Here is a 25,974-nt window from a genome sequence, read left to right as displayed (position 1 = left end):
TTCGTGGCGTGCAAATAAAAATTACATTAAAAAAAAGTAGAATTCTCCGTTGAATATGTTATTAATTGTGTTTGTATTTAAAGAGTCAACTCCTGTACATACACCCGTAGATAAGAATAATGGTGATAAAAATAAAATTGCCTCATATTAAAAATAAAAGTAAAAAGTAAAGTTGCAAGTTGGCCAGAACTATAAGGGCCGAAGGACACGAATTATAAAGGGAGTAAAACAGTTGCCTAAGATGACTGGTAGTCCTTATGGGTTTTGAAATTTAAAGTTAATACTTGCGTGATCTCGATATCAATCGACTAACCACAATTAGGAAATATATCTGTCGTAGGCAACAAATTGGAAAGGTTTCGACTGTGTTATCTGATAAACACACAAAAAAAAGGGCCTTAGGATATTGATAACCAACCTCTTATGTCCTTGTTCATCCCTTTGTACAACTTCTAATCAGAAATGAGCTTCCAAAAGAACTGAATTTGTCATTGCAGAGGGAGGGCGACGATTTAGCTGGGGATCATTTACAGCTCAACAGCACTGAATTTATAACATGCATTACTAAACGCAAGTTGGGTAAGTCGGAGGCGGCTGTAGTTGGAAGTGATCTTTGATGAGCTAGTATACTATACACCTGCTCAAAGATCGGTCGTACATATGAAGTGATTGTAGGATCAGCTGGATTGATTTGGACGGCCACATCCGTTATCCAACTTATCTTCCTCAACGTCTCATTGCTAATGTCACATGCCAGCTGCTGCAGAAGAGCTAGAAGAACTCCTTGGCTTAGAGGAGGCGGCACAGTGCAACAAATGGCATGCAAGTCAACCTGAAAAACGGAACCGGATAATGTTTGCATAACTAAACATCTGAAAAGAAAAGAAGCATCAGCAAAAGGCATTTCTACAGTTTCAAACATGTAAGAGAACGGAAATGAGTACAAGCAAAAGGGATTCCAATAATTTCAAGTATGCAAGAAACACACAAAAAATAATAATAAAGTAACCTAGAGATCTAGGAACAGTATGAGAAATGTGAAACAAACAAACAAAAAAGGATGGCCATGTTGATGGACAAGCTTTGAGTGAGAGTAATAGCCAAACACACCTGCATACATAACCAAGACACAATGGACACATCGCTTCTTTGAAGAGCTAAAGTAAAAGCTTCCTCGTACTTGTGTTCGGATATTAGTCGTGATAATTCTGTTTTTGGATCCATAGGTGCCTCTATTTGCTGAACAGACAAGGCCTGCAAGGAAAAAACATCCATTGCTCCTCATATTTGTAACCAATTGTCAGAATCAATGAATGTAAGTCAGAGTCAAGACTTCAGAAGATTTGTGGGAAACAAAGTTCTCCATCCACATGTATGCAAATGCATCCGTGTTTTTTTTAGTGTTAATGTGAGTGGAAGAGAGAGTGTTAATGCAAGTGATGGGAGTTGATGCTTACCATCTCTGGAAGACCAGGTATGGATCCATTGCTCTGCTGCAAGGTAATAGGATGAGCTGAGTTTGTGTTTTCAGCAGCAATGAGAGCTAACAGCTTACGCTGGCCATCAATCAACTCAGTGGTGAAATTCTGGGTCATTGATGAGGCCGAATTGATAGCATCCTGTAGAGACAGGAGTTTAAGGTCACTACAAAGAATAATTTAGTAGTCCATAGAAAAACATACCAAGAATTTAACAATACAGTCTAAATAAAGCTCAATATCTACCCTCAAAGTAAGTGCCAATGGAGTATGTGCAGCCTCAAACTGTTGCCGAGAAGCAACAGTATGTTCGCTCATTCCTTTCTGGAACACACAGTCTATTTGCTCAAACATTGTTTTACAAAACTGCTCAAATGCTGGTACCACTGAGGATTCTATGGAGGATCTTAAAGCATCCTGCATGATTAGGGACAGTTAAGGAGAATTTAAAAGTAAAGCAAGGTGTCTTCTGGTGACCAACATGTATATAAATTATATAAGTGACAACAGTAGAACATAAAGGTAAAACAATCACACAGCTCCCTCTCTCTCTGTATATATAATAGGTGGTGTTTGTTAAAAAGACAAAAAAAAACTTAAAAAGACCCTTCCCTACCTGAAGCATTTGCTTTCCAGAAGTTTGGAACTGCATTTGAACTTGTCTTGCTACTGTAGATTCAAGCTTTGAAGAAACGGACTTGTCCAACTGATTCACAGCTTTATCCCCCACTCCTCTCTAAGAGCAAAACATAAGACAATTGGGAAAAATCCAAAAGATAATTTCCTTTGCATGACATGGCTCAGAATAATGGATAGATGTGGCTTTTATCTCAGGAATTTATTATGAGCTTCACATCTCTAGAAAGCCTGAAAATTAATGCTTGCACCCAGTGTCGTGTCCGTTACAAGAAGATAGGGTCTTTTTTTTATTATAGAAACAACTATTCTCAAGTTTCTGAGGGAGCTGAAGCTCATTTGAATTTCAAAAATAATACATCCAAAAAATAGCTACTTACTGAGGAGAATAATGAATTTATATATTTAATAGGTAAAAAAATAAATAAGAAATTAAGAGGTACAAGGAAAACCTGGAATGATTCTGTGATTGCAGAAGAAATAATTGGTGTAATTGCTCGAGCGATAGTAGGCCCAACTGCAGATATTTCCTTTTTCAAAATCCTGTCCAAAATTGCAGGCAAATCCTTGTTCACAGCATTCATGATCACATTTATAATATGTTGTGTCTGGTCCTTTCCAATCCGCTCCCGTTTTGCATTTTCTCCTTGAAAACGAATCAGCAGAGCATCTGTGTTCGCTTTAATAGCTTTCTCCATACACCGGCCTAATGCTGCCTCCACTCTTTTACCTTCTTTGACAACGGGTGCAGCCACCATACTGCTCATTTGTTTCTGCATTTCCTTTTGCATGATCATGACCTGGGGAAACAAATTAAAGTAAGTTTCTTATCTTAAACACATAAATAATACAAAACACGAACAGAGCATGAAGAATAATGATATTCACAATTAGTATCACAAACTAAGTTAGAGAAATTCATTATTCATATCACACACAGAAATTACTCCCTTCCAATTACTTTTTAAGTTTTAGCAATAGCCTTACCAAACTGTGAAAAGAGATACAAAACATAAAAAAAAGGCAGCTCAATGCACGAAGCATCCCAAACAATCCTTGGTCTATTGTACCCCGCCTTACCCTGCATTGCAAGAGATTATTTCTATGACTCGAACCCGTGACCACTTGTCACACGACAGCAATTTTACCAATGACCAACAGTTACAAAAACAAAAGCAACAAAAAAAACATCAGAATTTAACTACAGTATAACCAAAGATTATGCAACAAATATCAGAAACCTCAGATTTAAAGTTACTTTTTTATCATATCTTGCATGATTTAGCAGCAAAAATGAAGTCCTCATGCAGCATTAGCAGAGGAAGAGGAAAGAGAATAGATAAGAGATACCGGAAAATAACCTCAATTATAGCTGATATAACAACTTAAAAATGGGTAAATGAGCCTTTGAATCCAAAAATAAAGATTAAAATAAATAATAATAAATCATTGCTTTGGACACTTGGTGGGAATCATGGTATCATGGTATCTTGCATTAGTTAACTCTTTCTCCTATGGCACTTCATAAAATCAACTTAATTTTAGAACTTGAATAATTTTAGAATGCAATAGAGTACTAGTAAACGATAGAGAAATAAAAGAGTAGTGGAGGTATTTTTATCAACAAATGAGTATAAAAATTTAAATTTTTATCGTAGAATTCAAACTTCAGAAGTAGAACAAATTTAAATGAGATGCACAATGGAAAAGTTATTGAACCAGATGATATTTCAATAGAAGTATGGAAGTGTCTAAGGAAACAAGCTATTGAATGACTTATAAAATTATGTAATATGATATTGAAAATGAAAAAAAAAAACTAATTAATGGAGGGTAAGTATTTCCCTTATATAAGAACAAGGAAGATGTGCAAAACTATAGCGGTATTAAAGTAATGAGGCATATCATGAAACTTTAGGAAATCGTAATAGAATAAAGATTAAGGAAGAAGATCACGGTGACCGAAAATTAATTTGGGTTCATGTCTGAAAGGTCGACAATAGAAGCTATACATCTTAAATAACTAATTGAAAAATATTAGAGCAAACACAAGATCTACACATGACATTCATTGATTTAGAAAAAATTTATGATATAGTCCCAACAAAATTATATAGAGAATTCTAGAAAAGAGAGGTGTTAACGTAACATATATTGAACCAACTAAGGATATGTATAAGGATGTAAAGACTTCAGAGTAAAGACTTCAGGCGGAATAACTGAAGCATTTCCAATAAAGATAGGATTACATTAAGGATAAGCTCTAAATCTCTATCTTTTTATAATAATTATGAACGAACTCACAGTACACATTCAAAATGTCAAGACACAGTACCGTGGTGTATATTGTTTGCAGATTATATTGTTTTGGTAGATGAAACCTGTGAAGGAGTAAATGCTAACTAAAATCTTAGCAGAAAACACTAGAAGGAAAAGGTTTTAGGCTTAGTAGAATAAAGGCAGAATATATGAAATTTAAGTTTAGCAATATTAGACATAATGAGACAATTGTTAAGATAAGAGAAGACGAGTTGCATGAACTGAGAGCTTTAAATATTTAGGATCATTTTTGCAAAACGAAGAAGGGATTGAGAGAGATGTCTATGTAGAATACAACAAGGATGGTTGAAATGAAGGAGATCATCGGGTGTTTTATATGATCATAAAGTACCTCTAAAACTTAAAGGAAAGTTCAACAAAAGCACAGTTAGACCTGCTATGTTATATGGAACTGAATGTTGGACGACTCGAGCACATGAGCAGAAGATGAGAGTTGCAGAGATGAGGATGTTTAGGTGGATGTGTACACATACGAGGAGGGACATAATAAAAAATAAGAGCATAAAGATAAAGTCAGAGTTGCATCTGAGGGAAAACTCCTAGTGACATGTTTAAGATGGTACGGGCATGCACTTAAACAAGCAATAAATGCTCTAGTTAAGCAGTGTGAAACTATGACAAACACACATATCAAATGAGGAAGACCAAAAAATACTTGGTTAGCAACAATAAAATAAAATAAATTTATTTAAGTATAAATGATGATATAGTAGGGGGATAGAGTCCAATGGTGTAAAAAGATCTATATAGCCGACCCCACCTAGTGGGATAAGGCTTGATTGTTATTGTTGAATAATTTTAGAATTTGAAAGTAATAAGAGAAAGTTCGATATTTGAAAGTAATTTTAGAATTTGAGAGTAATAAGATCGACATCACTCTCTACATAAGAGAAATCCATCCCAACAAGTTGAATTGGAACAGCAAATGTAATAAAGATCTTCCAGAGAATCACGATATTTGCACTCATCTATATGATCATCCCTTCAATGAACAAGATAACGTTGCAAACAGCTTCAGTGCTGAGGCAAATAGATCATCTATGCAAGAGAATGTTCGTTCCACTAACAAAGACGGTGCTAGAAATTATTTTCAAATGGAGGATATTAGACATTACTTTCAAATTTACCTCCAAGAAACCAATCACATGAGAAAAAAAAAAAAAAAAGAAAATTATGTGCTGAAATTGGACAAGAGATTGAATTGTAAGTACAAAAATGATTTTAAGAAAAAACTAACACACGCAGACAAAGGCTCTAAGTTCCTTCAATAATAGTAAGTTCAGCTTAGCAAGTTTAACAAATGTCACAAACAGTTTGGATGAGAACACTGGCCCATTAACTAATCAAGTTGAACTACTCCAGATTGTTTAAGCCCCAAGTTAATAGGAACTCTCTCATCAAAGCTTATAACGCTTCTCTATTACTCAACAAGTCCTAGTGTGAGACTAAACTCTTAATGTAGCACTAAACTTATGGTTTCACAATCTCCACCATTTAAATCTTGATGTCCTCGTCAAGAACCAAACTCCAACTCATAGACTACAATTATGGCTAATTGACAACATGTGGAATCAATGGTGACTACATCACGCAAGCAACCCTTTCTAACACCTCAGAATGATTTGGATTAAGTCCTCTGATACCAACTATCAGCCTACTTGTATACTTGTATGAAAGAATTAACGCCTTAAATGTTCAGTTCTACCCAATGGCCCAAAATGCATATACAAGTTAATATGAGTTCTCATATAAGCTTATAAAGCTTCTCTACTAACCCCAAAGTGAATGAGCATTAAGATAATTTTCGCATATAAGTATAATGTGGATTAGTAGCTCAAATGAAACTTCTAAAATGATATCATGGAGGCTCAAGATGCATTTGAACAAGAATTGTGATCTTCTACAAGGAATATCATGTAGATCCATGGGATACTACTAGTACCTATTGGGCTCTTTAAAAATCCAATTTCATGCACTTTTTATTCTCAATTTAACCAAATTTTGATAGATTTCATCAATATTTTAATGTAATTTAACAAATTTCATTGCTCTAAATCTCTTCTCAATTCTTTGAATACCTATTTCTCAAAAAATATAGGATTTGTCATTGTCAACACCAATCCAACCTAGGTGGATCTGTATTGGTACTGACTGACTTTGTCATCTACACTAATATGTGATCTTGTACATAGTGTTTGTAAGACAAGGTTTATATAGTTGAACCTCAAATAGTTCGAGCTGTCCATTCTTAATTTTATGAAATCAAGTTCATTTTCAATTAAAAAAAATATTAGTTCCAAGAATATCACACCTGGCCATCATAGCTTCTTGAGCTGCACTCTCAACATCATAATGGCTATACTGCTCTCTCAATAACTCTGTTTTTTTTTTGTTCAAGCAAAGAATAAATCATAAGAAGGGGAGCCTTGGCGCAATAGTAAAGTTGTTGCTATGTGACCAAAAGGTCACGGGTTCGAATCCTAGAAATAGCCTCTTGCAAACAAGCAGGGTAAGGCTACGTACAATGGATCCTTCTCTGGACCCCGCATGGCGGAAGCTTCATGCACCAGGCTGCCCTTTTTTTTCAAGAATAAACCATAAGCCCATAGCACAAGGAGTATAAAAGAACAGCTAACCAACACTAGTTGGAAAAGACAAAGAGCACAGTAAAATATGCTATTGATGGCCTTTTGTTTTGGACCAAAATGTGACGAACGGGATGCATATTTTTATATGCTAGGATTAGGAAGACAATGCAAGTCTTTTGGGGATTAAAATATAAAGGATAACATAGAGTCCTTCTTTTAAAGAGAAAAATAATTTCTGTGTAGAAATATTAACATACAACCAAAAAAAACCTAATTTGAAATGAGGTTATGATATTATTGGTATGATATGAGACAATCTGGTTGTGACATTGCACATAATGTGCACAACATTATCTATCAATATGTGATGCTGCCTTTTTTCACAAATCCAGCTTTTTCCCAGATTACACCTTAACAAGGATGCCTTTTTCTTTAGCAGGACCTATAAACCTCTAAACTTCCAAAACACAACCATTGAGCCCAATCAGAAGTCAGATCTTGAAGATGAAAGTTCAAGTTTTATGCGTGCCTTTCATAAAGGCAGGGCATGGGTAGATGCAGTCAAGTTTCCTCGTGATTGTTGGCAGTGATCTCAAGAACACTAGGAATGGTAGAATATTGGAGACTCAATGCAGACATTGTTGGCAGTGATCTCAAGAACACTAGGAATGGTAGAATATTGGAGATTCAATGCAGGTCTGCAAGGCAGCGTGGAAAATCTGCTCATGATCCAAAATGGCAGTCACTGATTTGGGTAAAAATGCAGCACTACAAGTGGTATAATAGAGGATGGGGGCGTTGTGACATAATGACCATAACACATCTCCATATGCAGTGTCAATTTCCTGTAGTATGGAAGAGCCCTGACAAAAGTAAAGGTGCTTAGTGCTTATAGGCCTCTTCTCATTGGATGTTGCAGACAGACTTGCAGTAGGGTGGTCAGTGTTTGTGCTGGAGAATGACTTTTGAAGGATTAGGGTAGGGACATAGGGTGTCTAAGGAAATGTCTGCAAAAGGAGTAGGAGAGAGCTGATTGTGGCAATTTGGTGGCATGTTGTGTTCTAGGAAAAAATTAGTCTGTCAAGTTTCACTGGTAGAGGGTGACGACAGTAGTGCAATGGTAAACACATGTAGCACAGATGGGGAGTGCATGGTTCTGTGGCTGAAAGGTCCAGGGGTCGATCCCCGGGGTGTCACTGCCTGGGGTTAACGTCTCCGTCATGCACTTTCCACCTGTGTACCTGCATTTACCTCCCTCCATATCCGTGGGACCGGCTCTAGGGGAGCCGTTGATGTGGCGGTTCCACATTTCTTTTTTTTTTTTGGTAAACACTTGCTTCATTAGGAATTCTATGTCAAGAGCTAACATATTTGCTAGAGTGGACACAATGAGTAGGAACTAGAGATGCAGAAGAATATGTGAGCACGGATAGAGGAAGAGAACTAAGAAAGGAGAAGGGCGAAGAAAATTTTGACTTTTCATTGACCATGAGACCTGAAAATTGACTAATTCCCCTATGTTATAAAATGGTAAAATTTTAGAATTTGAAAGTTATTTCTACATAACTAATGAAGAATGTTGTGGTAGTGAATATGTTATGCATCCAATGATTGTTATATAGATGGGTAACTTGTTTAGTTTCTTTATTAGTGAGTTGTTTATCAGTTTGGTGGATAGTTTATATGCCAAATGTTAATATATGGCATCATACCTAATGTTTAAAGTAGTGCAATAGTTTCAAATTAAAGAGTTCTTCTCCCTTTTCCATCCTGCAGTAAAGATGAAAGAGGGGAGAGAAGAGGGAGACACGACAAGGAATTGATTTATAATCGCTATCACATGTTTAGTTTATCAAAACATGCCTATGTATAGGCATTAGACAAAAACCTAAAAAAATACCCACTGAGATATCAACCACTTAGCCCACAAAGACACTACCCTTATATTATACACCAATTCCTATAATAACCCTGATTATTAGTTAAACTGTTCTAGAATTTGTAGGTGTAAGCATCACCTATCCAATTATGGTTCATGTCATATCCTATCTGCCAGTAACATATAAATCACAGATCAATCCAAAAGATTTTACACATTTTACATTAGATGGGACTACAGTGGCAATTTAATTGTGTCATAAAACAATGATCAGTTGTGTCGATAATATAAACTAAACTATTCTTTTTGCAAAAATAATTTTACAAGATATGATTTGAGATTAGATAAACTTTCTTAAAAGTAAAATTATAGTAGAAGACAACACTATGTTTTAAAACTATTAATTTATTTAATAAATGGCATAATCACATTCTTTTCTTTCAAAAATTCTCCCTACAAAATGTGTTTTGGTTTGGGTTGGGTCGTGATACTGGGTCATCCCTAGCATAGTCATCCAAAATAACATGCCAATAAAAATCAGAAAAAGATTCCTAGCATTTTCATCCAAAACAGCAGACCAATAAAAACCAGAAAAAGTCTGCTAGTAGAGATCTCTTTTCCTCATCATATTATGTTGAAAAGTTCCAAATTGCATTTCCCAACAGCAAAGTAGATGAAACTTTTATTATTCTAAATATACTATATTCCCGTAGAAAACATTGAGAACAATATTACTCACATGAACAACCAAATAAGAATGACCCAATGGTTATACACCAAATTAAGATTTAGCTTCAAATGAAGAAATTGTGTCTATGAAGAGAGGGTTCTTGAGTAAAAAAGTTACCCAAAAAGATTTGAAGAAATATTATCTTCTGATAGATTAGAATTCACAAGGAAAAATGCCATGAAAAATTCATATTTTGGACACAGTAAAGAGAAAGAATGAAGAGTATTGACTGCCTACTTACAATTGTGTGCTTGCAAATATAAAACTAACAACCAGAAAAAAGAAACATGAAGTCAGGTGCTGAAATACCTGGTTCAACATTTCTTGTACAGCAAGAATCTGAGGAATGGAAGCATCAGCAGTTGGAACACTAGAACCAATCCCTTCATTCAAAGAATCAGTAGAAGCAAACGGGCTTGATGACTGGGATGAAAGGCCACTTTCTTGATATTGCTTTTTTTGCTTCATTCCTTTATCAGCAGAATAATAATGTGATGTTGCATTAACAGCGTATTCCTTTTCACTTCTGTCCTTGTTGTAGTCTAACTCCTCAAGGATAGCAGGTTGCTTACCTGTTGTCTCAGCAGAGACATCTCCATTGAAAGTTGCTATCATACAAGAGTTCTCATTGTCAACCTCAAGTTCAGTTTCTAAATCCTGAGAAGACATTTGCCTATTCTCAATAAAAGAAGCTTGAAGCAATTTTTGAGAATCAAAATCCTCTTGACCTCGCCGGTCTTCCCCTATGGCCATTGCTTCTATTTTTTCGCTCTCCATTTTGGTATCTGCAATCATATCGCGAGTCCTGGCATCTTCAATTACAGGATCCAGATTGGCATGGCTAATTTCAGAGGAACCTATGATACCTGACAGAATTTCTGATGGCGTAATTAGGTGTGTCATGTTTCCACTAGGCTTAAATATCAAAAGAGGATTTGGTGCTATAGAAGGGTCATCCTTTCCAGATTTAGAATCATCTTTTTGCAACTTATTATTTATGGAAGGAACATCAGGTGGACTCTTAACAACTGAGTCAATTCTCATGTCAATTGAATGATCAGAAACAAATTGATCCACAATATGATCGCTAATAGTCACTCCTTGCTTAGAACCTTTATCAGAGATATTCTTGCTTGCTCTTCCCGCTAGGTCTGGATTCACAGATACAGAAGATGAAACATGCTGAGCATCAGTATCTTTCTCAGCAGGTTGAGGGACACTTGTTTTGTCTTGAAGTTTAGCTGTATTGGTTTGAGATGTACTTGTGACCACAGGAGCAACCAAATTTATAGGATATGGAGTTGCTGATGCACCATGGTTGCTTATTATAGGGTACAGTTGCGGCGAGGAACTCACCCCGAGAGGATCACTGGTAAAAGGTCCTAGAGATGATGCTGACACAGATAATCCTTCTGAACTAAGAGAATCAGAAGGGAAAGGTAGAGCATCTTTTGCCAAAACATTAGAAGATGGTGGTGGTAAACATTGGGTCAGATCCAATGCATATTGCTGAATAGCCTGTGTCTGAACACAATAAAGTTGAACCAATTGTTCCCCCTCAAGAAGTGAGTCACTCGTACCAGTAAGACTCAAAATAGGCATTGCAACAGTAAAATCTGCTATATAGTCCATACGTGTACAAGCTGGAAAAAGGCCATAGTCTATATGCACTGCATATATAGCATTCTTCTTAGCATTCGCAATAACTACCAGATTTGCTTTAGGCAAAACTACAATTTGGTTAAAAAATGCTTCCTCATCATGAGGTTCTGAAGAACTTTTTAAGTCCAAGATCTGACTACACTGCCAAGATTCAGAATCAGTAGCCGAGAGCCAACCTTCTTCACCAGCAGAAGTCCAGATTTTTAATTCTCGATTTAAAGGTCCCTGCAACAGAAGGGTGTCATTACAAATGAGACAATGCCAAAAAGACTGAAAGTTGCCAATGGATGAAGCATAGCACAAAGAATTACTATTAAATAAGTGTGAACATATACATCAAGCAATACACTAATGTTATTCACAATGACGCACCTCCATTGTATAATCAATAGTGTGATAACGAAGGAAATATATATTGCACAAATACTAATCAAGGCAAAGGAACTATATAGTATGCTACCGCAGTGATCAGATTGATGTGCTCAGGCCGATTAGGAGATGTGATGAATGCGACTGTATTAACAGGTTGGCCATCATGTGGTCTCAACGTGGCAAGTGGCACTGCTTTGCGATCTGCCCATATCTTTACCTGTGATGAAATGAGAAGGGACAAAAATAAGGGTTTAATAACTAACGCAAGACTATCAAGAAATACAAAAAATTGCGACTAATTAACTATTAAGATTCAATTGTTATCACTCCTTAGCAAAAGTGGGAACATTAGATTTCAACCTCACAGCAAAAGATCCTACCATCCTATCCCAATCAGAACAAATAGGATAAAAAGATCAAAAAGAATGAAAGGAAAATAAAACAGAGCAAGGGCATCTCATACTAAGATATAACAAACCAATCACTTTGTCAACAGATGAACATGACTAGGATACCTCATATATTAAAACCAAGTGAGTCTTGCGGAAATGTGCAATTGTGCATTCAATAAATGGTGGGAAGTCACAGATATGGTGCATTAGTCATTCACAGATTGCAAGATACAGCGGAGCAGTTGTGCAGGATACCATTGCATTAAAAGGAGGAAATATAAAGATGGAGATAAATCAATAAACCAACTGACCTGAAAATTTTAGCAAAGAAAATAATTGATTCTTTATGATGTCACCCAACGTCCAAGAATGTTAGAAAAAATCAAAGAATATGTTCAAAGTACTTCCATTTAAAAAATTCATAAATTGAGTAAAAACACAGAAAGATTTGTTTCTTTCAAAACCAAAACCGCACCCCATTTATTAGAAATATCAAACTGGTCCTTTTCAAAATCTTTAGAAGGCACCCCCTTTGACTAGAAATATCAAAGGAACCCTTTTCAAAATCATCAAAAGGGGGCTCCTCTAATAGCTAAAATATCTTGTTTACCTCCATCCCATTTAAAATAGAAGTTTATAAAATCTAAATTCAACTGAAATAATAAAAAAAATCTATTTTTATTATTTTTATAAATCTGAAGTTTTATAAGAACTATGTATCCGGATTTATAAAATAAAAATTATAAATTTATTTAGGACAAATCAACTTTTTCAAAAAGCCAAATTTTATTTCCAAAAACCTGATTACTAATTTTATAAACTATGTATTTCTATAACAAAATTCAACAAACCAATTTTTCAAATATTTTAAATAGAATCAGTACCTTAATTTTATAGGTTATGAATTTATAAAATCTTAATTACCAAAATTATAATTTATAATTTTTCTTATAAAGATTTCATATTAGAGAGGAGGAGAACCCTTTTGATTTTTGCAAATCAAACTTTCCATTTAAAAAAACCCACCAATGCCATAGAAAAATTGCACTCCTGCATAGTAAAAAAGTAAATGGGGAGGCCATAAAAGGACTAAACTCCATACTTAGAAAACAGACAATGTCCCCCATTTTCTGCTTCAGCGACCTTTATCCATATTTTTCTTCCCAAACTACGAAACCAAGTGATCAGTGGTCAATGAAGAACATAGAGTAGAATTCAACTCCCAATCTACAAAAATTGAGATGGAGCCTAAATATTAATCAAAATAAACAGGAAAAACCTTAATATTGTTGTCAGAACTACAGTATGCATTGCAAAATGGTTGCCTTTAAACTTTCAGTTAGTTGCATGGTTGAGATTGGACACACTATGGTAAAAACGCCACCAGAAACATAAACATCTAGAATAGAAGAACACAACAATCAAGAAGACTAATCTTAATTGAAGATGTTTGAGAGTAAGTTCCTCCTTGTGGATCAATATAAGAAAGGATGGAATGACTATCGGTGATTTAAACAGCAATTTGAAATCAATAGAAAGCAGTTTGAATGAGCTCAAACAAGCAAACTCCGCTATTCTCATTGATGTTAATAATTAGCTTGCAAGATAAGTAAAGTGAATGACGAGTTGCAAACCATGCCATCTTTTGATCCTGACACCAATCGAGTTATCATCCACTGAGATATAGATAAATCTGTCACTTCAGCATCATGTTTTCCCACAAGCTGGACCCCATCAATTGGTTTCTCAACAGGACATTTGACAGGTTCTTCTGCTGAAAAATCTTTTCCTCTTCCAAGTTTAATTGTATCAATTTTTAGCACATAATTCCCAATGGCAACAAACAAAATCTCCTGCAAAAAAATTACTTGAACTTAGATTCACATGATCAGTTGACAAAAAAAAATTTATTCACACGTAAAAACAAACAAACAAAAGATGCATTCGACAGCAGTAATTATATGGGAACAACATAATTAGACAATGAAGATACAAAAACTATGTTTTCCAGTAACTCATGTAATAATTATAAGTTGAACTTACTTGCATGTGAGAGTGCCAACAAACTCGTGGATGAAAAGACTGCCCATCTCCAACAATCTGAATGGCAATTATTATTTTTTCGGATATCTGTGGCTTTTCTTCTTCATCTGGTCCCTCATCAATCTTCCACACAAAGACCCTTCCATCAATGCTCGCACTGAAAAACAAAATCATATGAATAACAATGAAGAATAAAGATATGAACCATGCAAAAGTAGGTACCTTGCCAAAAGGTGAACATCTTCAGCGAAGAAAGTCATGTCTGTAACTCGCTGAAGTGCAAATAAAAAAAATATAATAAGTGTTTATGAACAAAAAAATACAACAAGTCTAGGATTGCAACGCCACCACTTGTTGTAGCATGAGTAAATCCTATTAAAAAAGAAAAGAACTCATGGGAAAAGAAAGAACATGGTCAAGTATTAAATACTAGTGAGGGTGGCAGGAAAACATCAGTTACTTCTGCACCATAATGAGAGTAACATTAAGAAGGCATAAATAACTGTTTCGTAAGAAGATAAAATATGGAATCATATTAGTAGCATTGGCCAGGGATTTTTTTACCAGAGAATCCTGATGAGATTACATTTTGCACATGGCATATTACCAGGGCAATTAGACTTGCAAGCTTAAGTGCACTAACAGACTATCAAGCTGGTCGTGAATTGATTAAGTTGTGGACCATTATGGCAGACATGGCAAGAAAAGAAGCAATAGAACATTACCTGACTCCATTTGATCTTTGTACAATAAAAACAATAAGTTGTGCTAATCGCACCTATTTGGGGTTGGCTTCACCAACCTCAATGCCTCACAGTAGTCATTCAACTTAGGTGTGTCAATAGGCCATGTTCAGGCCCAAACTGATGGCCCAGCTTTAATGGGGCTAAGCACAGCCTTGGGATGGTGCCAACCAATCCTAGCATAGGCTCAGGCATGGCCATCCTAAGCCATGATTAGCACAGCAAGGAAAAAATCAAAATATAAATATAAAATATAAACATTAAAAATATATTATAATTAGCAAGGAATTACATGGTTTTGAAAAAAAAAAAAACATATAAACACAGCACAGATGTACTAATGAATACACATTCTGATTGGTTGACACACACACAGTGTAAATGTTATTGCTAGGATAGTGACTTTGGTCTCTGAAATCTGATGTGAAACGATGGAGAAAAGCTGGCAGCCAATGTTGCAACCTTTGACCACCTGAAAAGAGCCGCACGCGATCAGTTTAGCTCCAACAACAATCAGGATACAAATATGTCTCCAAATGAGGATGTAGGTAGATTACCCATGAAACTACAACCTTAGAAAGACGTCATTGGTTTAACTACAGTTGGTGGAAGAGCATATCTTCCTTGAAAACTTGGATATATCACCCACAACATGATTGAGATTTGAGGATCATAGACTCCCAATCACGATGGTCTAGCCATAGCCATGATGTGACCATAGGTCTCACCAGCCGCCACTATGGTCCATCATTGTCACATCATACTTGTCAATGATGCCAACTCAAAGGCATTTGAATAGTGAAATAGGACTAAAGTCGAGGATTTGGTTTTGAGGAATAAGGATTGAAGATGGATAAGGAATTTGAGACTTGAGAAATGGAGAATGATAGATAATATATGATATTTTAGTATCTTTTGTACATTTTTAGGATAATTTAATCATTTTTAATAAAAAAATTTACCACAACTCATATTATTTAAATTTTTCTGAAGGCCATATTGGGAATTTCAAGGGAAAATGTTGTTGCACTTGGCTTAGGCTATGTTCAACGTACAAGCCAAACTAAATTCGATCCAAGGATCATGACCAACTCTGCCCATGTAAAGATCGAGCCTAGCCACAAAGTATACCTAATTTAATCTTGAACTATGCATGGCCAACCACAGGTCATAACAAGCTGGGCACATGTTGATCAAGCATCACCTACCATAAACCCATTTGCACATCATGCGAGGCATGGCCTGACAAATTTAGAATTGGGTTGTGTCAAGGATGGCCCAACATGTTTAACACCTTCAATTGTAATCATGTAAGGTTATGTTCATTAGAATTAAGGGGCAATAAAACATTGTATCACACAAATGACAAATCACTAAATCAAAAATATCAATGTAAGATTAAACTCACTACAATAGCTTTATTAGCACTAATACTTCTAACACTCCCCCTCAAGCCAAAGTATAGATACTATCTATTTTCAATGGAAACACGAATACTTCTAACACTCCCATTGAATGGAAACATGAATCAAGCAACTATGGTAAATATCAGCTCAGCTTGAACACTTAAATCTTCAAGTTTGAATAAATTACAAACAACTATAAACTAAGGCATCCCATCCACATCAACCCACAAAAAAATAACTATAAACTAAGGTATCAGATCCACATCAACCCAAAGCATCAAACGATAGTGTTTGTTGAGGGTGGTTATAATTTTTTAAAAAAAAAATCTAAAAATGAACCATGTTATAAACCCAGCATTGAGAAATTTAATATGATATAACAAGAAAACAATAGTAATATATAGTGTGAACGGGAAGCATTTATCTAAATAGCAATGTTATAACCAATTTGTCCTCGAGTGCACTCAAAGAAGTGATAATATTTAAAAAATTCAAAATCCACATATAGACAACAACATGGGATAAGATGAACCTAACAAATTTTAGTTGGAAGTTTGGACAAGTTCCATAAATATAATAAATTCTGTTGAAGGAATATAGCAATATTTATGATGCTTCTTTGCTGTAAGAAGAAAAAGGCTAACAAATAATCATGACAGTCTAATTAACCATAGCAGTGATAGCACAATCATTGCATCATCTGGATTTTGTTAAAAAATTAATAATAATATATCAACCAATGTGCTAAGTGACCATTTAAATCAACAACCAAATATTAGCTAACAAGAAGCTATAACAAGCACGTGATCAGAAGTTCCAATCAATACCAACCTGGGAATGCCCCTTGAGAAGAGCACGCAACGCTGTGTTGATATTCAGCACGCGAATTGCCCCAAGCTTGAGCCCGTAACATATATATGTCCGATTAACAGCGATTTGGCGACCCAAAACAAGACCCGGATCCGAAATGTACTTGGTAATAGGTGTGACTTCCAGCTGGGGCGGCTGCGATTCCCCTGGCAACCTAGAGTCAATATCGAATACAGTCCGGTGTCGGTCTTCCACCAGGCGCCCTCGAGGCAGCTTACTGCTTGACACGCTGGTCGGAACTGTCTGAGTCACAGTCAGTGCCGTCGGGGTCTGATGCAGTATAGCTGCGTTGGCAGGCGGCGATAGCTCGGATGGCACGGAGAAAGGAGGCGGCATCGAAACAGCGGATTCTAACTGGGTCGGGGGATTCAACAGCGCCATAAGCCTGGCGCCGGGGTTGGTGTTGGCGGCAGGGCTAGGGCTAGGGAGGTGGGGGCTGGGGGTGGGGTGAGATATGGCAGGGTGGTGAAGGGGGTCATGAGGGTAGCGGAGGAATGGGTGGTGGTGGAAGGGAGGGGTAGCAGGTGGATAGGAGTATGCCGTGTGGGGAGGCGGAGAAGGGAACGATGGCGGCGGGGCGGAGTAGGCTGGCGGCTGGGAGAATGGCGGTGGGCCGGTGCTAGGGTTAGGGGTAGAAAGATTGAAAAGATTGGGATTCCCGCCGGAGGAGGCCATCGGTAGGTGGGCAGTGAAGTAGCGATGTGGCTCCAAAAAAGGGAAGGACGAGTCGGCTGGAGGAGCGGAGCGGAGCGAGCGAGAGAGAAGAGGAGAGTCCGAATGTATCGCTTGCGCCCAAGTCTTGATCAATTCTGCATTGAATTCTCATTGATTAGCCAGGTTTATTTATATATATATATATATATATAGACACCGTTTAATTTTTTAAAAAAAATAATTAATAAATCTATTACCAACTCATTAGATTTATATAAAAAAAACGTATTATAATATTAAACTTGCACCTACATTTTTTTTCTAAATCCCAAGATACAATATTGATTTTTTTAAAATATTTTTTTTACTACTAGCTAAATTAAAATACAACGTATACACATTGAAAAATTGGTGTGCTTAGTATGCGCGTTTTTTATTTTTTTTTTTTGAAAAACGTACATTTTTTAGAAAACAGAAAATAATTTTTTTGTCATTTTCTGTTTTTCTAGAAAATACTATCTATTATTTTAAAAAATAGACACTAAAAACATAAATCAAATATCATTTTTTAGAAAATATAAATTTTTCAAAAAATAAAAATGAAAAACACACGTACTAAATACATCCTAACTCTTTCAATATTCGTTTGGAATTTTATTCTGTTAAATGTTGGTACGAGTGTTTTACTAGTGCTTAAAATAACTTTTTCAGTCCTTCATTTAATTGCCCTTTTTTATTTTTATTTTTTTGCATTGTCAAATCAACGACCAAGGCAATCACAATTTAGCGGCACGATCAGACACTTCTCTTGACCACACCGCGACCATGATTTTGCAAGGTTTTTAGTTGTGATTTTATAACTAACTTTTCACAAGCGTTTGATCGTAATTATGCCACTAACTTTTCAAGATCAACTAGCCATGAAATTACAGTCGAGCTAGTCATAAAATCGCAATCGAGTGTTCACTCGATCAATTCAATTGTGATTTTGCAAGAGTTTACTTGTGATCTTTGCAACTAACTTGTTTTTGAGCACTTGGCCAGGATATCGCACCAGAAGCTCACTCGCCTATCTGTAATTTCACAGTTGTCTCACTTCCTATTTGAATGATCGTCAATCTAACAAAGGGCATAGGAAGGTAAACGGTGGAGGACTAAGTGTTCTTTTTTGTTTTTTGGGAAGGAGCCATTGCATTATTTGCTAATTTTTAAAGTTTCATGATTTTGGAAAAAATAAAAAGGCACCCCAAATTAAAAGAAATATTAGATTACTACACCTTTCTTTCCAAAAAAAACAAGTCAAATTAATGTCTCTCTTATGATTTTATCCCAAAAATATGCATGAATTCGAGTTGTTGTCGAAGTTATCGAGTAACTTCTACAAAGTATAGTAGTTGTTGACTAACTTCTATAATGTGAAAAAACTAACAGATACTGCTACATGTTGTAGAAGTTACATACTATCTTTTATCGTGATTAAATTATGTTTATTTAAAATATAATAAATATTATGGACTCCATATATTTGTTTTCCTCATTGACACTTAGAAGTAAAATCAAAATGATATATATCTTAACTAGTTTTTACATATTGTAAAAGTTACATACTAATTTTTACACGATTGATCGTGATCAAATAATGTTTATTTAAAATATAATAAATATCATGAATGCCCCATCGTTTGTTTTACTTATTGAAATATTATTTTAACTAGATTGTCACAGAAGTAAAATCAAAATGATAAAGGACGAATCTTAAGCAAGGTTGTCTTGAGTTGTAGCACAGCCCTGCTTAAGTACCAAGTAAGTGTTATATTTGAGAAATCACATCGAGCATTACCTAACAGAAAGAGGAAAAAAAACAAGACCAATCTATTGATTACCCAACCATGGAAGTTAAGGAAAAGAAAAAAACATGGGTTGCTTCCGTTTTCTCAATTGTTTCCCTTTTTATTAATTTAGAATCTTTTAATTTACAAGTTATCGACAGTGATGTGGTGATGATAAAGGATCTCACCTCGTTATCACAATAGAGGTCAAAGAAAGTTAAGGTGGTTAATACATAGATGGTATCGACCGGTCGGGTAAAAAATGCTCTGACCCGTCGTCGCCTTCAACACGGGAAGCAATCAAACAACCGATGCTCGTGACAATGTGCAGAAGTCGTGCCGAACGGATACCCGCTTGGCCAGATAGCAGAGCTTGATGTGTGCAGAGTTCAACTTCGGTCGAACGACTACCCCCGCTCGGCCTGGCAACAGCTTCGGCCGAGTGGCTACCCCGCTCAACCTGGCAGTAGACTTCGGCAATAACAAAGTGGACCTTCGGTCGAGCAGACACACTGAGGAACAGCGACGTTCTAACCGACCAGACGGGGCACCAGGGCTTTGGAATTCAGGTCGAGCGACCAATCCGCTCGGCCTAGCAGTACACTCCTGATGATATCCAGTGATATCCTTTTTGAAGTTGGTGTCGCCAACACCGGACTTGGGCTGCCAGAAGATCGTACGGCGGAAGCTTCCACTGTCACTTCAGAGACATGCTCGGCCCGTTAAGCTGTGTCAGGGACACTTTACTGACAAGTCTTTTTCAGGGAAAACTTTGAGAAGCATGCTCGCCTTGGGAAGCATGCGCACGCACTATCGGAGCTCTATATAAAGGGGGGCCAAGCATCGACGAAGGTACGTGATATATGTGATATCACTGTTTGTGCTATAGTCTTCTTGTTGCTCCGCTTTACGTTTCATCGTCGGTGATTGACTTGAGCGCCGGAGGGCCAATGTCGAGGACCCCTTCCCTGGCTCAGTACTGATATAGTTTGTGTTGCAGGCCCGAGCGGAGTCCACAAGAGGTCAGCGTGAGCGTCACATCCCCAGCTTCCCGTCTCTTCGACTTTCAGACAGGATCATATTTGGCGCCGTCTGTGGGAACGTCGCCTGCATCCGAGCCGAGATCATGGAGGACGCTGGACGACTCACCACTGTGACACTCACCCAAGAAGAGCTTGACATGCTTGTGCAAGCCCGAGCAGCAAAGATGATTAAGTAGCAGCAACAACATACGTTAACCGATCGACTAGCGCCATAGCCTGCAACCTCGGCGGCTGGCAGACAAGCGAGGCAAGAAGACTGAGTTGAGCAAATCTCTATATGGGGGCAGAACAGAAAGCCAACCGGCACACAGGGTGAAGCGTCGCCCGCGTCGATCTCCTTCCATCGCACCTTATTCCAAACCCCCTCAGAGATAGCCCAGGCGAATCGAGAATGGGGATCGTCTTTGGATGATGCTTCCGTTCGGGAAGCACGAAAGGGGAAGGCACCCCGAAGCAGCGTGTCACCCGAGCGGATCAATCGGCAGTTCTCAGAGGGGATCTTACAAGACACTATACCCCGTTAGCGATCGGGACGTACAACGGATCGACCGATCCAGATGAGCAACTGGATCAGCTCGATAATGAAGCCACATTGTACCAGTATACAGACGGAGTGAAGTGCAGAGTCTTTCTCACTATCCTCTCCGGGTCGGTGCGGCGCTGGTTCAGAAGACTGCTAGACGACTCAATACGAAGCTTCAACGACTTCCGAGCTACCTTCTTACATCACTTCGCCAGCAGCCAACACTATAAAAAGACGAGCGTCAGCCTCTTCTCCATGAAGCAAGGATCGAGAGAAACGCTCTGAGTGTACATATAGCATTTCAATCAAGTAGCCATGGACATCCCCTCGGTCTCGTCTGAGACAATGATGAGCGCCTTCACCCAGGGGCTCGTCGAGGGAGAATTTTTCCGATCACTCATTAGGAAGCAGCCCAAGTACTTTGGCCACATGCTCAAGAATGTCAATGAATATATCAATGTGGAAAATGTCGAGGCGTGCAGAAGAAAGGAGGTGTTGACTGAACCTGCAGCACTAACCGAGCGCCGACCGTCAAGCAGACATCAGCTGCCCAAGGGGTCGAGGGTCGAAGGAGCATGGCCACATTAGGAGACCAGGGCATATGTCGTATAGCATGCGGCGTTCGGTCGACCGAAGGTGTCAAAGGGCAAAGTATGGACATTGATGTTCTGTTCTTTCCACCAGTCGGCGACGCACAACACGTGGGATTGTCACGATCTGACATCGATCGCCAGCCGACCGACTCCAAGAAGATACTACTGTCGATCTCCTTCTCCCGATTAACGACATAGACATCGATCTGCGGAGCGGTGAGAGGATAATAGAAGGGCGTCTGAGCGGCACCACCAGCATCAGCGGAGGGACGACACCAACCCCTCCTGAGTACCGGCCGAGTGAAACAGATCATCCACTCGAGAAGAAGAAAATAAGAACAACACATCTCGAGGAGAGATAGGCATGATCACCGGAGGCCCGCCCGGCGGTGACTCCAACAGAGCCAGGAAGTAGTACGCTCGTCGGCTGGAGATCCACACAGTGGGATGCAGCAGAGAGAAGGTCGAAGGGCCCCAGATCAACTTCCGCTCTAGCGACTTGGAGGGAGTGGAGATCCCTCACGACGACACATTGATCATCCGGGTGGTAATCGCTAACTACACTATTCAACGAACTTTTATTGATACAGGGAGTTTAGTGAATATCATCTTCAAGAAGGCGTTCGATCAATTACAAATTGATCGGAGCGAATTGTTGCCCATGACGACCCCTCTCTATGGCTTCACGGGTAATGAAGTGTTGTCGCTTGGACAGGCCCGACTGGCCATCTCACTCGGAGAGGAGCCACTAAGGAGAACCAGGACCACCAACTTCATCGTGGTAGACGCACCGTCCGCCTACAATGTCATATTGGGCCGACCGACCCTCAACGAGTTTCAAGCGGTAGTATCTACATATTGGCAAAAAATCAAGTTCCTGGTAGACGATCGGGTGGGTGAGGTCAAGGGCGATTAGCTGGTTGCTCGGCGATGCTACGTCGAGATGGTCAAGTCCGAGGCGAGAAGCGCTGGGAAGACTCCACGATTGGAGGTTGACGCGATCACTGGAAAACCCCCTACCTTGGTGTACGAAGAGAAGGAGGAGGTTCAGATCCACCCCAGCTGAGAGGAAGCAACAACCTTTATTGTCACCGACCTGGAAGTGGAGAAGAAGGCAGAGTTGGTCGCCTACCTTAGACAAAATCACGATGTGTTAGCCTAGTCGACGCATGAGCTTCCCGGTATCTCCCCGAGCGTGGCTCAGCATGAGCTTCATGTCTGACTGGAATGTACTACTACAACATCATGTCGTTCGGACTCAAGAACGTCGAAGCCACTTACTAGAGGTTGATGAACAAGGTGTTCCAACAGTAGATCGGTCGTAATATGGAGATATACGTCAACGACATATTAATTAAATCCCTCTAAGCTGCTGACCTATGTGTAGATATCAACGAGACCTGTCAAACGCTGAGGACCTATGGGATAAAGCTGAACCCGAGCCAAGTGTCTGTTCGGCACGAAGAGTGGCTGCTTCCTAGGGTACATCGTCACCGAGCGGGGCATTGAACTCAATCCGAGCAAGGTCAAAACTTTGCAAGATATGTCGCCGCCTTGAAATTTGAAGGAAGCTCAACGCCTAACTGGTCGGATCACAATACTATCCAGATTCATATCCAAGTCATCCGACCGGAGCCTGCCATTCTTCAAGGTGCTCCGCCGAACCATAACATTCCAATAGGGCGTCGAGTGCAATCAGGCATTGGAAGAACTCGAGGAATATCTCAATTCCTTACATGTACTGGACAAGCCAATTGTTGGTGAACCGCTTTGATCTATTTATCATCCAACAAGCATGCGGTCGAGTCAGCTATAGTTAGGCAGAATGACCAAGAGCAGTAGTCTGTATATTTTTTTAGCCATATATTGAAGGATGCAGAGTCTCGCTACAACGGTCTCAAAAAATTAGCTTACGCTTTGATTCTCGCCGCTCGGAGGCTTTGTCCGTACTTTATAGCGCACATAATCATTGTGCTAACTAACAGTACCTTGGGGCGAGTCCTTCTTGTTGGAGTGTATACTGAAAGCCTAAGCTTTGTAAACATTCATAATGAATAAAGAATCACATTTGGTCAAATTTTCTACATTTAGTTGTAGTTGTTCATTTAATTTATATTGTAGATAACATAGTATGTGGTGTCACATACAGAAGATGATGTTATCAGTACCTTATAAATTATAAACAGTAGCTCACGACCAAAATGGAAAAGGAACAAACCATTAGAAGGTCGTAGTGTAATTAGGTATTAGTTTATCTTGACTATATAATTACACTAGTACACTCAGAGTGTATTGAGTAGGACCATTTGAGGTCGTTTCTTTTATACTGACTTTATAAAGGAACAAAGACCTCAGTTATTATGGAAGTGTGTGCTCTTAATCCTAATATAATAACAAGCACATATATTTGATATTTATTTCTTTAATTTATCAATGGATGAGATTTAGTTCGTTGAATCAATAAACCCGATAAGTTGGGAAATGGTATCACTTATAGTGTGTGTTGTTGATTATAGAAGGAAACTGTGTCCTAGAGATACTAGGTTGATAATGTCCTCAAGAGGAGCTCATAAAGATTGTCATGTTAAACCCTGCAGGTGGACTTAGTCCGACATGACAATAAGGTTGAGTGGTACTACTCTTGGACTTAGATATTAATTAAATGAGTTGTCAGTAGCTCACTTAATTAGTGGACATTCGATATCTTAAACACAGGGAGACTAACACACTCATAATAAGAAGGAGACCAAAAATGTAATTTGGGATTGGTGTGGTAGTTCAATGATAGTTCTCTAGTGGAATGAATTATCATTGATAAAGTTAAGTTGTGTGTTCGGGGCGAACACGGGATGGTTAATTTTATCGGGAGACCAAAACCAATTCCTCCTTTCGGTCCCTATCGTAGCCTCTTATTTATAGAGTTCTATACCCACCTATACCCACCTTCTATACCCACCAATAAGGGGCCGGCCAAGCTAGCTTGGGAACCAAGCTAGGGCCGGCCTAGGTATATTATGGCCGGCCCTAGCAGAACCCAAGCTAGTAGGGCGCCAAATTAAATTAAAAAGGATTTAATTTTAATTTTTATTATTATGTGGAAGATATAATTTAAAGAGAATTAAAATTAAAATATCTCTCTTGTAAAAGATCTATAAAAGATTAAAGAAAGAGATTAAATCTCTTTCCTTATTTGTAGATTGGAGAGATGTTTTATTTTTTCTTTAAAAATTATTCACATGTTGATAAAATTAAAATTATAGAAATTTCCTTTTATCAACCATGAAGAGATTTTAAAAAGAAATTTTATTTTTTAAAATTTCCGGAAACAAATTAGGAAGTTTTAATTGTTGATTAAAACTTGTCCAATTTGTTCTCCAATGATGTGGCCGGCCAGATTGATTTGGAAAATTTATTTTATTTTCTAAATTAAATCATGTCAAGGAAATTGAGGAAATTTTATTGTAATTAAATTTCCTAATTTGCCTAGGCCAAGGAATATAAAAGAAGGGGTGAGGGTGCCTTCATGAGATACAACCTCTATTATTTCTCTCCCTCTTTTGTTCCTTGGTGTGGCCGGCCATCCTCTCCCTCTCTTCCTCTTGTGGTGGCCGAACCTCTCCCTTCCTTGGAGCTCTTGTGGTGGCGGATACTACTCGGAGAAGAAGAAGAAGAAGGAGAAAGCTAGCATCTCTTGGAGCTTGGTTAGTATTTTGATTTTCTTCCTGGTGAAGCTTCCTCTTTGTTGGCGAACCTAGCTAGGAGGAGAAGAAGGTGATTGGTGGTTTCTCATCTCGAAGATCGTTGCCCACACAACGTCCGAGGTTAGAAGAGGAATACTGTAGAAGATCAAGAGGTTTTTCTACAAGGTATAACTAGTAATTTTATTTCCGCATCATGCTAGTTATTTATGGAAATAATACCAAATACAAGAGGCTTACGTTCTAGTATTTCAATATGTTTTTCGATGTTGTGTTCTTTTGTTTTCTTTCTTTTCCTTGTGATTTGATTGTTCTCTTTGGTTAACCTAAAGTTATTTTAGGAAATTAAATATTAACTTTCTATTAAAGGTTTTGTCTAGTCGGTGGTGGTTGCTCCCATATCCAAGAAGGCCATGTGCCTCGCCACGCCATCTTGGGAACCTTTTATGGAAATTAATATTTAATGGAATTAATAACTTAAGGAGACTTGGGTCG

At 38.0% G+C, this 25,974-nt stretch overlaps 1 protein-coding gene across 1 annotated transcript; it reads right to left on the bottom strand.

Annotated features, from left to right (window-relative positions):
• Positions 1-386: 386 nt before the first annotated feature.
• On the bottom strand, positions 387-17,970 carry LOC122008091 (enhancer of mRNA-decapping protein 4-like). Its single transcript, XM_042563690.1, has 12 exons — positions 17,101-17,970; positions 14,343-14,392; positions 14,121-14,277; positions 13,712-13,930; positions 11,774-11,902; positions 9,961-11,538; positions 2,567-2,914; positions 2,095-2,214; positions 1,725-1,895; positions 1,458-1,619; positions 1,111-1,254; positions 387-832 (listed from the first exon to the last, which is right to left on the bottom strand). Exons 1-12 carry the CDS (start codon positions 17,812-17,814, stop codon positions 524-526), a joined length of 4,101 nt encoding a protein of 1,366 aa, XP_042419624.1. The 5' UTR covers positions 17,815-17,970; the 3' UTR covers positions 387-523.
• Between the last annotated feature and the right edge of the window lie 8,004 nt (positions 17,971-25,974).

The sequence above is a fragment of the Zingiber officinale genome, chromosome 8A, assembly GCF_018446385.1.
Source record: "Zingiber officinale cultivar Zhangliang chromosome 8A, Zo_v1.1, whole genome shotgun sequence".
NCBI classification, from domain to species: domain Eukaryota; kingdom Viridiplantae; phylum Streptophyta; class Magnoliopsida; order Zingiberales; family Zingiberaceae; genus Zingiber; species Zingiber officinale.
The sequence above is the reverse complement of the archived record's forward strand: the minus strand, read 5'-3'. Positions and strand labels throughout refer to the sequence as shown.